We start from the raw sequence: 17357 nt of genomic DNA on the forward strand, positions 1-17357 counted from the left end.
AAACTTTTGGGGTTTTGCTAATCTGATGGATTAAAAAACGCTCTTCAGAGTAGTTTCCATTTGCACATCTCTTAGAATGAAAAAAGTCGAGCATATTTTCATGTGTTTAAGAAGCATTTGTGGGGTTTTTTTTGTTTGTTTCTGTGAACTGTTCATATTCCTTTGCTGATTTTTTCTTTAGGATTATGGGTCTGTTTTTTTAGTTTCTTAGAGCTCTTTGTATATTACGGAAATTTGTCCTCTATGATATGAGTGGTACATATTATTCAAATTTTGTCATTTATCTTTTTACTTCGTTTAAGGTGGTTTGGGGCAGGCACAAGTTTTTGATCATAGGGTTGTTTGGACTTGTAAATGACGTATTATGTAAAACGCCTAGTGTGAAGCCCACTACTAGGTAGGCATTCAATGGTAGTTACTCTCTTTTCCCTTCCCTTCCCTCCATTGTGTATTTTATCCAACTATGCTCATTATTCTTCCTTAAATATGGTCCAGGCCTGTTACCCCCATGCATTTGCTTTCTTTTTTTTAAAATAAATTTTATTGGGGAATATTGGGGAACAGTGTGTTTCTCCAGGGCCCATCAGCTCCAAGTCGTTGTCCTTCAATCTAGTTGTGGAGGGTGCAGCTCAGCTCCAAGTCCAGTTGCTGTTTTTAATCTTTAGTTTCAGGGGACACAGCCCACCATCCCATGAGGGAATTGAACCAGTAACCTTGTTGTTGAGAGCTCGTGCTCTAACCAACTGAGCCATCTGGCCACCTGAGCCATCAGGCTGCCCCTCCTGAAGCTCCGTGGCGGCTTGTTGTCTTCAATCTAGTTGTGGAGGGCGCAGCTCACTGGCCCATGTGGGAATGAACCAGCAACCCTGTTGTTCAGAGCTTGTGCTCTAACCAACTGAGCCACCTGGTAACCAACTGAACCACCTGGCTGCCCCTCCATGCATTTTCTTATGATACTTTTCTTTCTGGAATATCTCCCTCCTCGTTTTAGACTGTAAAAATCCTACAAATCTCTTAAATGGGCATCTCAAAAGTCACAGTCTTTCTTACATCTGAATTCCTAATCCTCTGTCAGCGACCCCCCCATAGCCCACCTTGGATTCTAGTCATTGACACACATTCCCATGCTTTTCCTAAGCCTTAGTTTCCTCATCTGTAACATAGACTTGCTGGGGGAAAATAGAGGTTTATTTTTATTACGAAATGATGCATGTTTACTGTAAAAAAATTTTACTGAAAACATTTCACAAATATAAAAACATATAAAGTTACACACACACCAGCACTCTCATTCCTCAGGGGTAGATACTGTTTACAGATACTTTAGCCCTTTCCTATGCATGTATAAATATCTGTGGAGGGGGGGAAGAGAGAAGTTTTTCTTAAAACACAAAATTGGGCATACCATCCATATTATAAGATGATGCTTTTAAAGCCCTGAGCCAAGTAGCTATAACTGTTCTATACAGGTTATAGTAATGGGGTTTTTTAAATAATTTTTTATTTTTCAATTATAGTTGGCACACAATATTATATTAGTTTCAGGTGTACAACATAGTAATTAAACATTTATATAACTTATGAAGTGATCACCCCATCTGACACTGTACATAGTTATTACCATATTATTGACTATATTCCCTATGCTGTAGTTTACATTCCCATGACTATTTTGTAACTACCAACTTGTACTTCTTAATCTCTTCCCCTTTTTTTAATCCATTCCCCAACCCCCCTCCAATCTGGCAACCATCAAAATATTCTCTGTATCTATGAATTTGTTTCTGTTTTGTTTGATAGTTTATTTTTTTTTAGATTCCACATATAAGTGAAATCATATGGTTCTGTCTTTCTCTTTCTGACTTATTTCACTTGGCATAATACCCTCTATGTCCATTCATGTTGTAGATGGAAAGATTTCATATTTTTTATGGTTGAGTAATATTCCATTGTATATATGTACCACTTCTTCTTTATCCATTCATCTATTGATGGACACTTAAGTTGTTTCCATAGCTTGGCTATTGTAAAAAATGTTGCGATGAGCATATGGATGCATGTCTTTTTGAATTCGTGTTTTGGGTTTCTTTGGTTTAATACTCAGAAGTGGAATTACTGGTCCTTCTTTGTCTCTTGTTATAGCCTTTGTTTTAAAGTCTGTTTTATCTGGTATAAGTATTGCTACCGCAGCTTTTTTTTTTCCATTTTCATGAAATATCTTTTTCCATCCCTTTACTTTCAGTCTATTGCCATTTTATTATTCATATTTTTTATCTTTTTTCTTCTTCATCTTAAAGAAGTCCCTTTTCTTGTACTACTGGTTTGGTCGTGATGAACTCCTTTAGCTTTTTCTTGTCTGGGATGTAGTGATGTTTCTAAACGTTCTTTTTGCAGTGGAATACTTATCAAACAAAATAGCATATGGAAGCCCATTTCTAAATGAGATACAGTGGAGTTGTGAGGCTAGGGTGAAAGGTGGTGGGGTGGAGGGCATAAAGCCCTTCACCCATGTGTCTTCTCATCGCTGCCTGAAAACCTTAGTGTGTTAGGCAGGGTGTAGGCACATCACATTTCGCTGAGTGGCATCATTATGGGATGTACTGTCTAAGAAGTTTTCACTTGGGTCTGATGATCCCAGCAAGCAGGGATGAAATTGTTTCTTCCCAAATTGGTTGAAAGAGCCTGTGAATCCTCAGGCCAGAGCAGACCTTGGTGAGTCATGTGGTCCAGTGGCTCCTCCTTGGCTCCTTGCTGGTTTGTGATAGAGTTTTTATTGGTCCATGAAGAAACAAGGAAAATAAAGTCAATGTGATGAGATTTTCATAGCGTTAAGCTTATTCAGATGTTTATTTTGGGCACTGATAATTTTTCTTTCATGAAATTATGGTGGTAATAACTGGTAGTTTTGTGTGTGTATGTGTGTGTGTATGTATTTTAATGTCTTACCTAAATAACAAGTTGACAACTTTATGTTGGTCCTCTAAATTTATTTTTAAATTTTCCTGATCCATGAAATCCTGAAGTCTAGAGATGTTCTAGATGTTGTGGCAGCTTTGCTAGGACTTCCCTGGAACAATCCCAGAGAGATAGCGAATCCTATGCTATGTCAGGGGAGTCTGAGAACTGCTATCCTTTGATGAAATCAAAGTACCTCTTCCAAGCAGAGAGTGGACAGAGCCTTGCCCAAGGACTGTGGTCCAAGAAAGTCACTTTCTCAGCGAGGCTCTTGCTTGTCTCTCTTGACACCACTCTCTTGTCCTTAAGGCGGGCACTGCTTTTTTGGACCACCCTGAGCCCCACCCTGAGCCAAACGTGGTACTGGACTCTTCTTTGGATGCCCACAACCTAAGACGAGGGTGGGGCATGCAACTAGGACTTTGCTTAAGGCTTGTGATTCACTTAAGAGAAATGAGCTCAAAGATAACACAAGGCCAGATGACTGGGCTTACAAACGCCACAGCTCACAATCTCCGCCCCATCCTAGCTGCCTAAGACCTTCTAAGTGGTGATGGCACAAGCAACCAGCTAAATACCACCAAGGGCCCGCAGCCTTCAACACATTGGAGAACTTCCCTGCCCACCTCCAAGGACAGGCTGGGGTTTATGAAGGGAGACAGCAGTTTTCTTATAAGGAGCTTTTGGTACAAGAGGTAGAGCCTATCAAAGAACTAGGGGCTTCTTCCTTTACTCTGAGACTCTACAGGCAGGACTTTCTGATTTTTGTCATTTAACCCAAAATCTCCATCACAGAAATTGATGACCATGGATTGGGCTCAGAGGCTCCTCTGGTTATTAAAAATGTGCTGACACTAGATTAAGTACCTGGCCCTTTGCATATAAGTTTGCTTGACCAGTAAAAGTTTTTTTGGGGAGTCTTTAATTCCACTTAGATGAAAAAGAATTTTTAGTGGCTTGGAGAGAGGAATTGTCTGAACTGTATCTAGCACTTTTTTTCCTTTGTTCACATGATTTAAAAATTCTCCAGAGGGTAAGGTGGGAGCGGGGTGGTAGATGAGGGTAAAGGGGATCAAATATATGGTGAAGGAAGGAGAACTGACTCTGGGTGGTGAACACACAATGGGATTTATAGATGATGTATTACAGAATTGTACACCTGAAACCTATGTAACTTTACTAACAATTGTCACCCCAATAAACTTCAGTTAAAAAAAAAATTCTCACATAGTTCTCAACTTGTGACCATTTACTAATATTTGCAAAATAACCACATGGTATCCCTGATTCTCATAGTCCTCGTAGCAACTCAGTGAGGTAGGCATCACTCTTTCCCTTTTACTGATGAGGATTCTGAGGCTAGGGGAACTACATGACTTGCTCAAGACCAACCTGTTTGTAAGAGGCAGAACTGACATCTGCCTGGCCCAAATCCTGTCCTCTCTCTCCCGGACAGCCAGGTCCTATCTACAGCTAGTGAATACGTGTTTTGTTTTGTTTTGTTTTACTTTTCTTTTCTCTTTTTAAATTTCTCTGCACAGTTAACCACTGGCCCTTAAGGGATTTGAACTCAGGAATCTTGGGGCCATGAGCATTGAGTTCCAGTTAGAGAAACAAATGACAGCAACAATGAAAACAAACCACCAAGAAAGAACCCCTTCAGTTTCCATCTTGACCAGATTGGAGAGCTCTTTGTCAGGGTCAAGTTCAAAATAAGTTCCAGGTGGTCTGGGCAGAATGTGAGCTACTCCCTTCACCTCTCTAGGAAGCACTTAGGTGCTTTGTGGTGCTGACACTAAGCTGAGCCGTGGCCTCAGCCTGGTAACACCAGGAGAAGAATCCCACTGACCCACCAGCTTGCCTACCTCTCTTTCGGGTGCTCCCTTGAAAGCTGTTGAAAGGATTGTGTTTTCTGCTGCAGCTGGTTGTGCCGACCTTCTCCTGGGAATGAGGAGCAGATACCTGAGATTTGGGCTCCTGATTCTGGTCCAGTACAGCTCCCAAAGCTTCTAGGGTGGCTAACAGGACCTCTCTCCCCCTCCAGCCCCCAAACCCGGGAAGCAGGGTGAGGCATGGTTGGGGTCTACCAGGATGAGGATTTGCTGCTGGTGCTACTGGAAGAAGGAGCAGCACTGAAGCTCACAGGAGCAAAACCCTAGGCCAGTAGGGCTGGGAAGAGCTGCAGCGGGCTGGGCTCTTACATCTCTCCTGGTTTGAATTCTTCCAGGAAAGGATAAAAGGGAGCTTGCTCATGGACTGGGCAGCCAACAGAACTGGAGTAGGGATGGCAGAGGGAGAGGGTTCCAGGACCTTATCCCACTTGGGCAAGGAATCCAGGGGAGAGGCTAGAGGTGGGAACTACTAGGGGAAGGGGAACAATCCCAGGTCTGAGCAGATGCTTCTAGGCTGAACTTCCGTCATGGTCTCATCTGATTGGTTGGGTGGCACAGGAGTCAGGCTGCCCTGGTTTGGAATCCCAGAGTCCTGATTTACGTGTTATATAACCTTGAACACGTAATTACTCTCTCAGTTTCAATGTCTGCAGTGTGCTCATACCCACCATGGTCATACCCAGATACTGTCATGTATGCAGTGACAGGGACCAGACTATTTACAATGGAGGCTTCCTTGTAGAATGACGTGCTTAATAATAAACACAGAAAGCACTTGTTCAAATTTATGAGGCCAATAACTGCAATAGTTAAGATATCAAAGAATATGAGCAGAAAAATTTCACAAGTGGTTAATAGGTGTATGAAAAACATTTCAACCTCAGAAGTAATGAGAAAGGAAAAAAGCAATATGGAAGCATCATCATATGCTTACTCAGTTAGCCAAGTATGAAAATATTAATAATATGCCTGCTGGTGAGCTTGCACCCTAGCACATTTATACAGCTCTTTTGGAAAGCAATACACCCGTGTGTACCTACAGCCATCAATGTTTGTAACCTTTGATAAGGTCATTCTAGTCCACAGAATTAATCTTAAAATAATAATCCTTTACAAAATGTTTATTATTAGAATTTTTCAAACATACAGAATAAAACAGAATGGGATAATAAATCCCCCTTTACGAAAGGAATATTGTAAAAGAAGAAAAAAGTCACGTGAGTGACTATGTTCAGTTAAAAATTAAAAACAATCTAAATATGTAACAGGAGATTGTCCGAATAAACTGTGATTCATCTTCAGACAGACTATTGTGTAGCAATTAAGATGATAAATACAAAAATTGTGGAATTGTATAAAGTATGAGCTAATGTTAAGTGAAAAGTCAGAATTTGAATTGATTCTACAGGTGATGAAAATAGAGTAGGAACATATACTGGAGCAAATGTTGAAAGGAAATATGCAAACGTATTTGCTCTGTGGGGGTGAGGGATGATGAATTCATTTATTCTCCTTGAATATTTACAATAAAATAAATGAAAAGAGTATTCTAGGCTCCGCCCCAAATCAATCTGTGAACATGTGTTTGTGGGGCACCTGTTCCACAGGTAATTTGTATGAAGGGTTGCATTAAGAAACAGCAGGGGGTAGGCACAGGCCACGGTTTGGGAGCAGGGTCTAGCCCATAACAATATCAAAGACTCAGCATGTCAGAGCTACACGGGACCAGCCTAACACCTTCATTTTGCAGTCAAGGGTCCTGAGGCCCAGAGAGGCTAAGTGACTTGTCCAGAATACCCAGCCAAAGCCTGGTGATTTCACATAAGCGTAGGCACTCCCACTAAACTAGCTGCTGTCTTAGCTCAGTCCCCTTCCGTAGGGCACTTCCATTTTCCCAGAGTTGGCAAGAAGATAGCCAAACAGAAAGCACTCTTCTGGTGCATGCATGGGGTGGGCATCCTGAATAGGAAGGGCACAGAGACACTGCTCCCCAGTGCAAACCCCTGCGCCATGGTTGTCTCCACAGGACCCTGAGTGAGCTCAGCCAGACCCACACCTCCCAGCAAAGTGTGGGGCTGTCCCGGACTGTCCGACTTTACCCGGCCACCTCTGCCAGTGGCCAGCTGACTTCCAATGCCCTGCCCGCAGGGCCAGGCCTTGAGCGGAGGGATGGCACCCAGCGGGCAGCATATGTGGACCACCTGTCGTCCCCCTGGGGTAAGGATGCTCTGTCTTGGGGTCCTAGAAGAGCAGGGCATCTAAATCTCTGAACTTCTCCCCACCTTCCGTTTCCTTTTCACTCTCACGGAGGGGCTGAGTTGTTACCTGTCCCTCATCCTTTCAGCCAATCAGCAGTCGTAGAGCTCCTGCTTTGTGCCAGGCTCCAGAAGTCCCAAACCAGCTGATCAGGATTTTGACCCTTTGAGACCCTTAGACATTAATGCTCCATTTCTGCCCCACCCGTCACCCATCCGGACTTCGCTTTCTTTATATCCCGCTATGAACCTCACCTCCCCGGACCCGTCATTCCACCTCATCCTTCCTGCAAACCCCAACCTGCCTGGACCAACCTGTCCAGTTGCTTCCTTAGCCCCATCCGGCTCTGCCACTGCTTCCCAGAGAATCCCCGTGGATTCACACCTCTGCACATTCTGGTCATTGCCGACAATCTTTCCGCGTGTGCCTGGACACTCTCTCATACTCCAAGCTGCTTCCACTCTCCCAGGTCCCACCCCGTCAGTACATGGACATGCCTGCCCCCTCCCACAGAACTCCTGCCTCTCTGCGCCCACGACACACAATGCTCCCTTACCTCCCCCCATACCCCCGCGGACTTCCTTTCTGTTTTTCTCCATTTTTAAAATTAAGGTGAAATTCACTCAACATAAAATTACATTTTAAAGTGTACATGTCAGTGGTTTGCAGTATATTCACAGTTCTGCTCAACTGCTACCAAGATCTAATTCCACAACATTGTCATCTCTCCAAAAAGAAATCCCACGGCCCTGACGCCGTCACTCCCTATTCCCCCCTCTCCCCACCCTGTCCTTCTCCCAGCCCTTTCCTGGCAGATTCGCATATGCTGGATATTTCCTATAAAGGGCATTATACAATGTATGGCCTTCTGTGTCTGGCTCTTTCTCTTAGTATAATGTTTTCGAGGTTTATCCATGTTATAGCATGCCAGTATTTCACTCCTTTTTATGGTTGACGACCTCCTTTCTTGTCACCTTAAAAGGGAGGTGTCCCTCTTCTTGTCTAAGACACACACACCCTTTCTTGATTCCTCTGGAATGCTAGGCTGCTAGGCCATCTCTTGCCCTCCCCTCGTCCCCTCGTCCTCCCCCTGCAACCAGTCCCTCTCTCAGCCCTTTCCTGACAGCATATACACTTGTTTATAGCTTCTCTCTCTCTCTCTCTCTCTCTCTCTCTCTCTCTCTCTCTCACACACACACACACACACACACATATGCACACACAGTTATTTCTCTGCTTTTTTGTGACTTCCTTGCCTCCCCATCCACCTGCACACCCAGGTGGGAGGCCATTCATCCCCACACACACACTGCCTCTTTGATCTCTTACTGGACTTTTTCAGTGACTCCCCACTACTGATTCTCGTTCTGGAAATCAGCCCCCGCTGCCCGCCCCCCAAACCTGACTCTAATCATTCTTTCAGGCTTTATCTTCTTCCACTTCTCTTAGAAAACTCTTTGCTCCAGCAGGTCTGACCTGCGTTCTGATCTCTGCCCTTCGGTTCAAAGCCCAGTGGAACCACTTGCAACCCAATCTTCTTTGAGCCTGTTTCTTTACCTGTAAAATGGGAATATTAGTGTGGATACAGGAACACTGCCAATATTCAATCATTCTAACCTACAAAAAATGACAACTTCTGATGGTTCAACCTCAAATAATACTCAAGAGGGTTGAGAGTTACTGTGCATAAAACATGCACTTAGTTGACTGTACACCGATGTCCCTCAGTAAATGCTGGATGGACTGTGAACTTATCAAAGTGATACCCTGCCCCCATATGGGGCCTTGCATCCAGTGGGTACTTAACACATGCCCTTGGGATGGAGTCAGCCCTGGTCCCATGGGCCTTTCTAACCATCCTCTGGAGGTCACAGCTGTGCCGCTCAGCCCTGCCCCCGGGACCCAAGCCCTCTCTCTGCAGGGCTGAACCTCACGGAGAAAATCAAGAAGATCAAGATCGTCTTCACTCCTACTATCTGCAAGCAGACCTGTGCCCGTGGGCACTGTGCCAACAGCTGTGAGCGTGGCGACACCACCACCCTGTACAGCCAGGGTGGGCACGGGCATGACCCCAAGTCTGGCTTCCGCATCTGTGAGTCCCTTCCTCTCTTGAATGAGGGTTCCTGGCTGACCCTGTCTCCCTTGTTACTGCGGGGTGAACGAAAGACATGAAAGGGCTGTTTAGAAAGGCAGGGGCTGGTTATTATCAACCCTTCTTCACTCCCGGGCCCCCTGGGAAGTCCCTGCCTTTCAGGGCACGCTGGGATCCCTGAGCCATGCAGACTTGGAGTACTGCTTCTCTGCTGTCACCCACCAGTGACATGGTGGGTACTGCTATGTCCTTCCACTCCCGGTCACCTTGAGGTTGATGTCGTAGATTTCTGCCAGATCCCCTGCCTGAACGGAGGCCGCTGCATCGGCAGGGACGAATGCTGGTGCCCTGCCAACTCCACTGGGAAGTTCTGTCATCTGCCCACCCCAAAGCTGGCAAGGGAGCTGTCAGAGGGGGGCTCCCGCCACAGGGGCCCACTGGAGGGTCCCTTGAAGCAGTCCACCTTCACATTGCCTCTTTCCAACCAGCTGGGTGAGTGCAGGGCTGGGGTGTGGGGCTTGGGGACACACTGGGTTACTGGGTAGGGTGGGTGCTGGCATCTGGTGGAGGGGACAGGAGGCTGTCTACAGGCCTTTCTTTCTTCAGTCAAACCTCCCCCCTTCTCCTCCACCCGCAGGCCCAGTTCCATTCCCTAAAGTTCTCCTTGCCCTTCTATCTGAATTCATCAGTATTTTTGCCCTTACCCCCTACTGGGTGCTATCTGTGAGACCAAAGAGTGTAAGGACAGGGTCCTCCCTTTAAGAAACCCACAGACCTGAACAACGGAGGGAGGATGGACAGGAAAGAGAGCAGCATCATAAAACGTTTCATTTCCTCTGCCTTCCATTATTAAGTGCCAAATAAAAGGTACAAAAAATATAGGCGGTCAGGGGATGGAGAGCCTCGTAAGGCCCGGGTGTTCAGGGAAACCTGCGTGGAGGAGGTGGCCTTTGGTTAGGCAGATGGGAGTGGGGAGGTTTCCTCTGCAGAGGCACTGGCGTGAATGAAGACATGGAGGGTTGGTTGGGCTGGAGCTCAGGGCGGTACAGGACTGTGGGAAGGTAGAATCAGGAAGGTAGTTTAGAAGTTGATAATGAAGGTCCTTCATTGAAAGGCAGGGAGTGAAGGAGTTTACACTTTATCCTATCCTCACAGGGGACTTGTGCTAGGGTTTCAGTACAGAGTACAGAAATGGAAGGAGAGTGTTGGGGTGACGCACAGCCAGTGGCCCGCCTGGCCCAGGGCTGGTGGGCACTTTTCAGAGGGTGGGGCCATGTTTCCCCGACTCTGACCCCAACACCTGTGCCCAGCCTCTGTGAACCCCTCCTTGGTGAAGGTGCACATTCACCACCCGCCCGAGGCCTCCGTGCAGGTCCACCAGGTGGCCCGCGTGCGGGGCGAGGCCGAGGAGACACCAGAGGAGAACAGTGTGGAGACCAGGCCCTCGCTGCGGCTCCCTGTCAGCCCCGGCCACAGCTACTGGGACGGCAACAGCATCCCCACTCAGTCTGGAGAGGCTCGGCGGCCGCTGCCCCCAGCAGCTCCCAGGCCTCGGGGGCTGCTGGGCCGATGCTACCTGAGTGCTGTGAATGGCCAGGTGAGAACACAGCCCCTGCCTCAGCCCTCCCCAGCTCTGTCCCTTCTCCTTCTCTCTCTCCTCCTTGTTCTTATTGAATGTGAGTGTCTGCAGAGCCTCCCATTCCCCAGATAGGAAAACTCAGGGCATAAAATTGCCTGAGTGTGGAGAGGCTGGGCCTCCTATGTCAGTGACAGACATAGGAGAGGACCCCAGAGAGTCCCTCTCTAGAGGGGCACTCAGGTCCCATCAAATCCTAAGTCTAGGATCCCCTGGTGCATGGACAGTGGGGCTGTTAGATCTGGCAAGAAGGAGTTTTGTATTCAGCTGAGACTGGGGTCACAGAGACGTGGAATTAGCAAATGCAGGTTAACCCCAAAAGTCTTGGGGGTACAATGATGAAAGACACTCCATCCCCCTCTGGAAGCATCATAGTCAGTGATGGAAAATTGGGTAAGCTTTTCTGAGTCCAGGCACCTAAGAATAAGAGCTAAGCCAGATGCAGGATGGTTTTTCTGGGGGTCACATTTTGGTGTTTCCAGAAATTCCTCCGTGGTTAGGGAACTGGAGGAGGTGGGGGGTAGCCCTCCCTGACCTCTCAGCTTATGGTGTCCCTGAGCCTGGACCTGCCCACAGGGAAGGTTGTTATTGCGGGTGGCCGTGGATTTTGACAGAGGAAAGCCCATCCTTTGGGATCCTCTGTCTTCGGGCTGGGACATGAAAGGGGGCAGTTTGCAGACCTGCACAGAGGTCTTGTCTTGCCTGAGATGTGTCCTCACCACCTGAATTTAGAGCTCGGTGGAGTGGACTGAGAGTTTCTCTGCTTCCTTCCAGGACATCAGCTGACTGTCTCCTACCTGACTTTGGGTGGAGCTATCCTCTGACAAGATGTGTGGGGGAAGGGAGCGCTTATCTCAGACTTTCCTGGGATACCTCTGTGCACAGCAAGCGAGGGATAGAAGTGGTGACAGGTGTTCATGGCCTTTTTTCCAGTGTGCCAACCCCCTGCTGGAGCTGACTACCCAAGAGGACTGCTGTGGCAGTGTGGGAGCCTTCTGGGGGGTGACCTTGTGTGCCCCGTGCCCGCCCAGACCAGGTGAGTGCTGGGTGCCAGGGTCTGGGGTTGTGGGGGAAACTCAGCCAGGGCCTGGCCTCTGCTGTATCCTCAACCATCTCTCACCAGTGTCTCAGAGGCCAGGCAGATAGAACATGCTGGTAAAGCAGGAAGCCTGTCCAGAACTGCTTTGAGGGTGCTTCTGGCTGGCAGCTGAAGTTTCTACTGGCTCAGGCAGGTTAGATCCTCTGCTGAGTACAGCCTGGCCTACCTGCTCCAGCTGACTGCCTGGGAGGGGTTCCTCCCTCTTGCTAGTTGTTCTTGCTCAGATTTTAGGGGTCCCATCCTATGCTGGGCCCTCTTCTACCCCTGGGCCTCCTCCCATACACCCCCTGCCCAGGTACGAGGGGCCCAGAGGCCTCGATTTGGGGACTTAGTGTTTCCCTCATTCTCTCCCTGGGGGGAACCACAGGCCTTCTCCTCACCTGTTTCCTGCCTCCAGTGTTTGAATCACAACTAGGTGTCTGTCCCAGAATGTCTTTGGCCTTGGGGTGTGGGAAATCCAGTTCCCTGCCCTCTTTTGGGTGGTGGGAAAACCTAACATGTATTCATTCATTCATTCATTCACTCACTCGGCAAGTCCTCACCGGGTGCCCGGTGTGTGCCAAGCACTGAGAATTCAGGAGTGAGCAGAGTGCTGCTCTCGTAGGCATTGCTGCAGTTGAGAGGCTGCGTGTGCCTGAGTACGGCTTCTGCCCGCTCAGCCAGTCTTCCACCTCCAAGCCTCACTCCTGGGCTTGGGCCCTGCCGTATATTTCTTTTGCTGTCAGCAATCGACTCAGTGAGTCAGAGTTGCTGGGGGGGAGCCTGAACCGGAGCCCAAAGGTGGGAGGGGCAGGGCTAACTTCAGCCTGGGCTGTGGAGCAGGGACCATATTTTCCAAACTAAAAATAAGTGTGGACGGTTTCACAGTGTGATAGAATTTTTGGTGAAGCAGCAAAGGGTAGTATTAAGCTTCCAGGCTTGAATGTTTAACAAATACCAAATACCAGTCCCAGCTCTGCCTGCTGACCTCTCTCTGCTCCGTCTCTGATCTGCAAAATGGAGACAGTAACAGTGCCAACTTCGTAGGGCTGCTGTGGAGAGTAAATGAGATGATACGTGTGCTTAGCGTTAGATCCATAAATGGTAGAGGTTAATATTATTATTAGAAAGTATCTCTCCAAAAAGGGAAAAGGGAATGGACCCACTGCCCCACCAGGAGTGCGTTGAACTGCTCAGCATCTCCCCCTGCAGGCCAGAGATGTCGTTGCCACTTTTCTTCTGCCGCCCCCCCCCCCCCCCCCCGCTGACCCTTGAGACTTCCATATCCCACCTTCCATTTAGTCAACAACTCTTAACATTGATGAAGCAACTCTTGAAAGTGCCCCTAATGTGCAAGCTCTGGACAGACAGTGGAGAAAGCTTACAGTCTAGTGAGGGAGGGGCAATGCTGACAGGTAGTGGGCACCAGAAAAAGAATGCTAGTGCAGTGACGAGACGGCGCCAAATACGGTGGGAACAGACAGCAGAACCAGGGACACTGATAGGTCCTGTAGCACCTTTGTGCAAATTAGAGAAAGGTCTCCCTTCTATGTGTTCAAAACAGTCTTTATTAATATACAAATCTGGATGCCAATGATTCCCTTAGATGTCGTGCTTTTGTGCAGTGCACAACCTGCACATCTGTATACACTGCAGGGTAGGAAATCCTAGCTCGAACTGGTGGATTAGGGAAAGCTTCTTAGAGGAGGTGACATCCAGGATGAGATCTGAGAATTATTAGAGTACTGCCTGTCAAAGAGATGGGGAAGAGCTTAATTAACAAGCCAAGGAAATTGCATATGCAGGTGAGACCAAGAGAGTGAGCTACATTTCCTGGAGCTGCAGCACACCCCAGGCTGAGTCCTCCCCCCTCCCTGTCCCAGGTATCCCCTCCCATCACCTCTCCCCCACTGTGTTCAGCACATCTAGGCAAGCTGGGCACCACAGTGCAGACCCTGGAATGTGAAGCATTCCAGCACACCAAAGAGCGCAATAACAAAGACCAGGGCAACGTAAACATTTAAAACACGTTAAAGTGCAGCTGGGCATTGTGTAGAGAGGGGGCAAGAGCTGGGAGCCTTGTTTGTGTTGACAGGGTGCCAGACACCTAGCTCCACGCCCAAGCCTGGGGCCAGGCAGGGGATGTTTCTTTAAGTCGACATGACAAGCAAGCTACTGTGCAAGAGTCAGCGGAAGGAAAGGCCAGCTGCTGTGGTGGGATTGGGAATGGTGGGCCAGACCGGCAGGACCTCTGGATTCTAGGACATTCTCAGCCCTGGTGCCTTTGCACCTCTGAGCCTCTATTTCTCCTCCGATAAAATGAAGCTGTGTCCCTCAGAAAAGGGCTTTGTCGTCCCCAATGGGGTGGTCTAGCAGAATTGAGTGTGAGGGGAGTAACACAGCCAGCCATGGGGGAGCCATGTGCCTTCATGGCTTTCCCTAAATCACCTTTGGCATCTGAGGCTCTGTGCTGGACTGTCAAAGAAGATCCCTGCAGAATACTACTATTTCTGACATGGAAAAGGACCATCTTGAAGTCTCAATTACATGGCACAGACAAATCCCTTTTCTTCTAGAAAAATTCCCTAGTGCTTTCTTTCTCAGGGAGATGGCTCAGTCTAGGTTAGCCTATGGTCCCCCCTTCTCCCTTCACTCTGAGGGACCTCCCTGACCCCGCGAGCATTATCAAAGGTCCCTGCTCAGAGCTTCTGAAGTCCCCCTGCCAGGGTCTGGAGAGAACCCAGCTCTCAAAAGCCACTTTGATGAAAGCTACATTTTTGAGTTTTCATCTGAGAAAGACAGACATCTGGGTTGACTGGAAAGTTGGCCGCTGCCCCATCTGGCTTGGCACTGGCTGTGTCAACCCCAAGGCCCCTTTGCTGGGGCAGGCAGGGCTGGCACACAGCTCAAGGCCCGCAGTGGTGGGCTCCAGCTGTTTGCCCGAGATCATCTTTCCATCTGCCTGGCACAGGAGGAGTTCACCTCAGAACCCAGGCCCCTCCCTGTATCTCCAGGGAGAGGTAACTCTTGCTCTGCCCCTTCAAAGGATTCTGCAGCTTTCTCTCTTAAAGACAATAATAGCCCCCAGTTACTGAACGTTTACACTAGGCTAGGCTCGTCCCTCGTCATTTAATTGTTACAAAAACCTGCAAGCCAAGGCTCTTTATCCCCATTTGACAGGTGAGGAAAATGAAATTGAGAGAAAGCTGAGGAGCTTGTCCGAGGGCACAGAGTTAGGACAAGTGCAGCTAGGTTTCAAACACCACAGTGTATCTGATTCTCTCTCACCTGACCATGAGCTCCCTGACTATTCTGGAAAGGCCTGAGCCTGCCTGAAGACAACAAAAATCAGGACCCCAGACCAGAATTTCACAGAATTTCATATGCTAACCCTATCTCTAGGAGGAGGTATTTCATCAATAATATGTGCGTGAAGGACAAATGGCCCCCCAACAAAATTGGGGTTGAGTGGATAGGCAGGACAGCTACCTGCAGCCCAGGCATAAGAGTTAACAGAGATGTGTTGAAAGACTTGGCCCAGAGAAAAGTGGGTAGGCCTGTTCCGTGCAGTTCAGGAGGGCAAAAGCTGACGTGTGAGTGTTTCTGTAAGCAGAGCTCAACTCGAAACTGAGGGCAAGGAACAGCTTATTAAAAACTGCAACTGTCCAGAAATATAATGGCGTGTGCCCAGCAGTACTGAGCTCCGCCACGGGGAGGGTGCCTACTGAGAACAGGTTTGTGGAAGGACTTGGGGAAGGAAGTTGATTTGGGGCAAGGGGAGGGGGAATGGAGGTTTATATATATATCTGAACATTTATTTGAAATGCTCAGTAGAAAACAAGCTTGGTTTTGTCATGGCCCTTGCCCACGAGGAGTGTGACAGGCACAGGTCTGTGATGCCAGCCCCTGGGCACGTGAGGGTGATTTGGGCATGTGGCCAGATTGGAGCAGAGAAACGTGAGGCAGGTCACAGCAGCAATGCCGTTATCGTCATCATCATCGTGAATCAGAGCGCTCCATATGTGCCAGGCCGAGTGCTTTCTTATCTCCTCGCATGCTAACAATGTCTCCAGGAGTTTAGTGTTACTGTCTTCATTCTACAGGTGAGGAAATTGGGTCTGAACCCCCAGGTCTGCACGACCCCAGGGCCCTGTTTCTAACCACTCTCTATGTTGCCTCCTGCGCCACTTCTCGTGCACTCCGCATTCGCTGAACTAGGGGACCCTGGCTTGGGGGACAGCTGTGCTGGGTGGGGCTCCTCTTCACTGGAATTCTGGGTGAGACACCCCGTTTCCTGCAATAAAGAAATGGAGTTTTCAGAATTCCAGTTGTTGGGCTGGAAAAAGCAGCGTCTCTTTGACTTGAGGATGTTCTGAGAGCTTCTTCCAAGGGACTTGAAGCCTCTTGGGAATTTTGCCTGAACTCAAGTTCTTGCCCTCCCTGCCCAAGCGGGGGTGTCACTGACATGTGGCACCTTGGCCTGGAGAACTCCAAGGAGGGATGGGGGTGGGGTGGCTGGAATGGCACCTCTCTGAGGCAGGGGTCTGACTAGACCCCTCTCCGCGTCGCTGTTTGTGGTGACCAAGATGCCCACGTTGGCTCTAGTGTTGCCCTGAGGAAGCAGTCAGAGCCCATCTTTGGGTGGAATTTCCACAATTACTGGGGGGATCCATTAGGACTTCACCAAGGAGGAAAATGCGGAATAATGGACATTATGATAATTACCAACACGTGACAAGCATTGTGTGCAGAGTTTTACATGTTTGTTCAGTGTTCACAATAACCCATCCAGGAAGGAATTGTCATCCGCACTTTACTGATAAGAAAACCGAGGCTCAGAGAGGTTGAGTAACTTGCCCTAATCTCTCCAGCCAGTAAGGGGCAGCAGTCCAGTTTGCTATTGAGACTATGTTGAAGGAAGGAAAGAAGGAAGGAAGAAGGGAGGAAGGGAGGAAGGGAGGAAGGGAGGAAGGGAGGAAGGAAGGAAGGAAGGAAGGAAGAGAGGAAGGAAGGAAGAGAGGAAGGAAGAAAGGAGGAAAGCAGGAAGGGAGGAAGGAAGGAGGAAAGGAAGAAGGGAGGAAGGGAGGGAGCCTTGGGGAGCTTTTATGGGACTGTGGCAGGCACCGTGTTAGCTTCAGTCTGCCACTGATTGTTTCAGTAAAGTTAATCTTCACAACAACCCATGAACTGAGTTTCTGTCCCCATGTCTACAGATGAAAAAATTAACACTGAGAGAGGTTAAGAAATGTGGTCCCGGTCACACAGTGCTTCAGACTGGAGCCAGGAACTGGATGCAGGTCTGGCTGCCCCCAGCAGCCATATTCTTTCTCCTGCTCTGGGGACTAGAAGTTTCTCTCCAGCATACGCTGAATTTTGCAAATTGGGGGGTTCAGCTCCAGCTGGCTCACCCTCATCCAGCGTGTGTGTGTGTGTGTGTGTGTGTGTGTG

At 48.3% G+C, this 17357-nt stretch overlaps 1 protein-coding gene across 2 annotated transcripts in view; it reads left to right on the plus strand.

Annotated features, from left to right (window-relative positions):
• The window catches only part of LTBP2 (latent transforming growth factor beta binding protein 2), a 98416-nt gene that overhangs the window by 42550 nt on the left and 38509 nt on the right, over positions 1 to 17357 (plus strand). For both annotated transcript variants that reach the window (XM_074327209.1, XM_074327210.1), the window contains exons 4-8: positions 6874 to 7064; positions 9025 to 9195; positions 9481 to 9687; positions 10506 to 10792; positions 11765 to 11867. In XM_074327209.1, the coding sequence (XP_074183310.1) occupies positions 6874 to 7064; positions 9025 to 9195; positions 9481 to 9687; positions 10506 to 10792; positions 11765 to 11867 (959 nt within the window). The remainder of the gene's footprint in view (positions 1 to 6873; positions 7065 to 9024; positions 9196 to 9480; positions 9688 to 10505; positions 10793 to 11764; positions 11868 to 17357) is intronic.

The sequence above is a fragment of the Rhinolophus sinicus genome, linkage group LG03 (assembly GCF_036562045.2).
Source record: "Rhinolophus sinicus isolate RSC01 linkage group LG03, ASM3656204v1, whole genome shotgun sequence".
Lineage (NCBI taxonomy): Eukaryota > Metazoa > Chordata > Mammalia > Chiroptera > Rhinolophidae > Rhinolophus > Rhinolophus sinicus.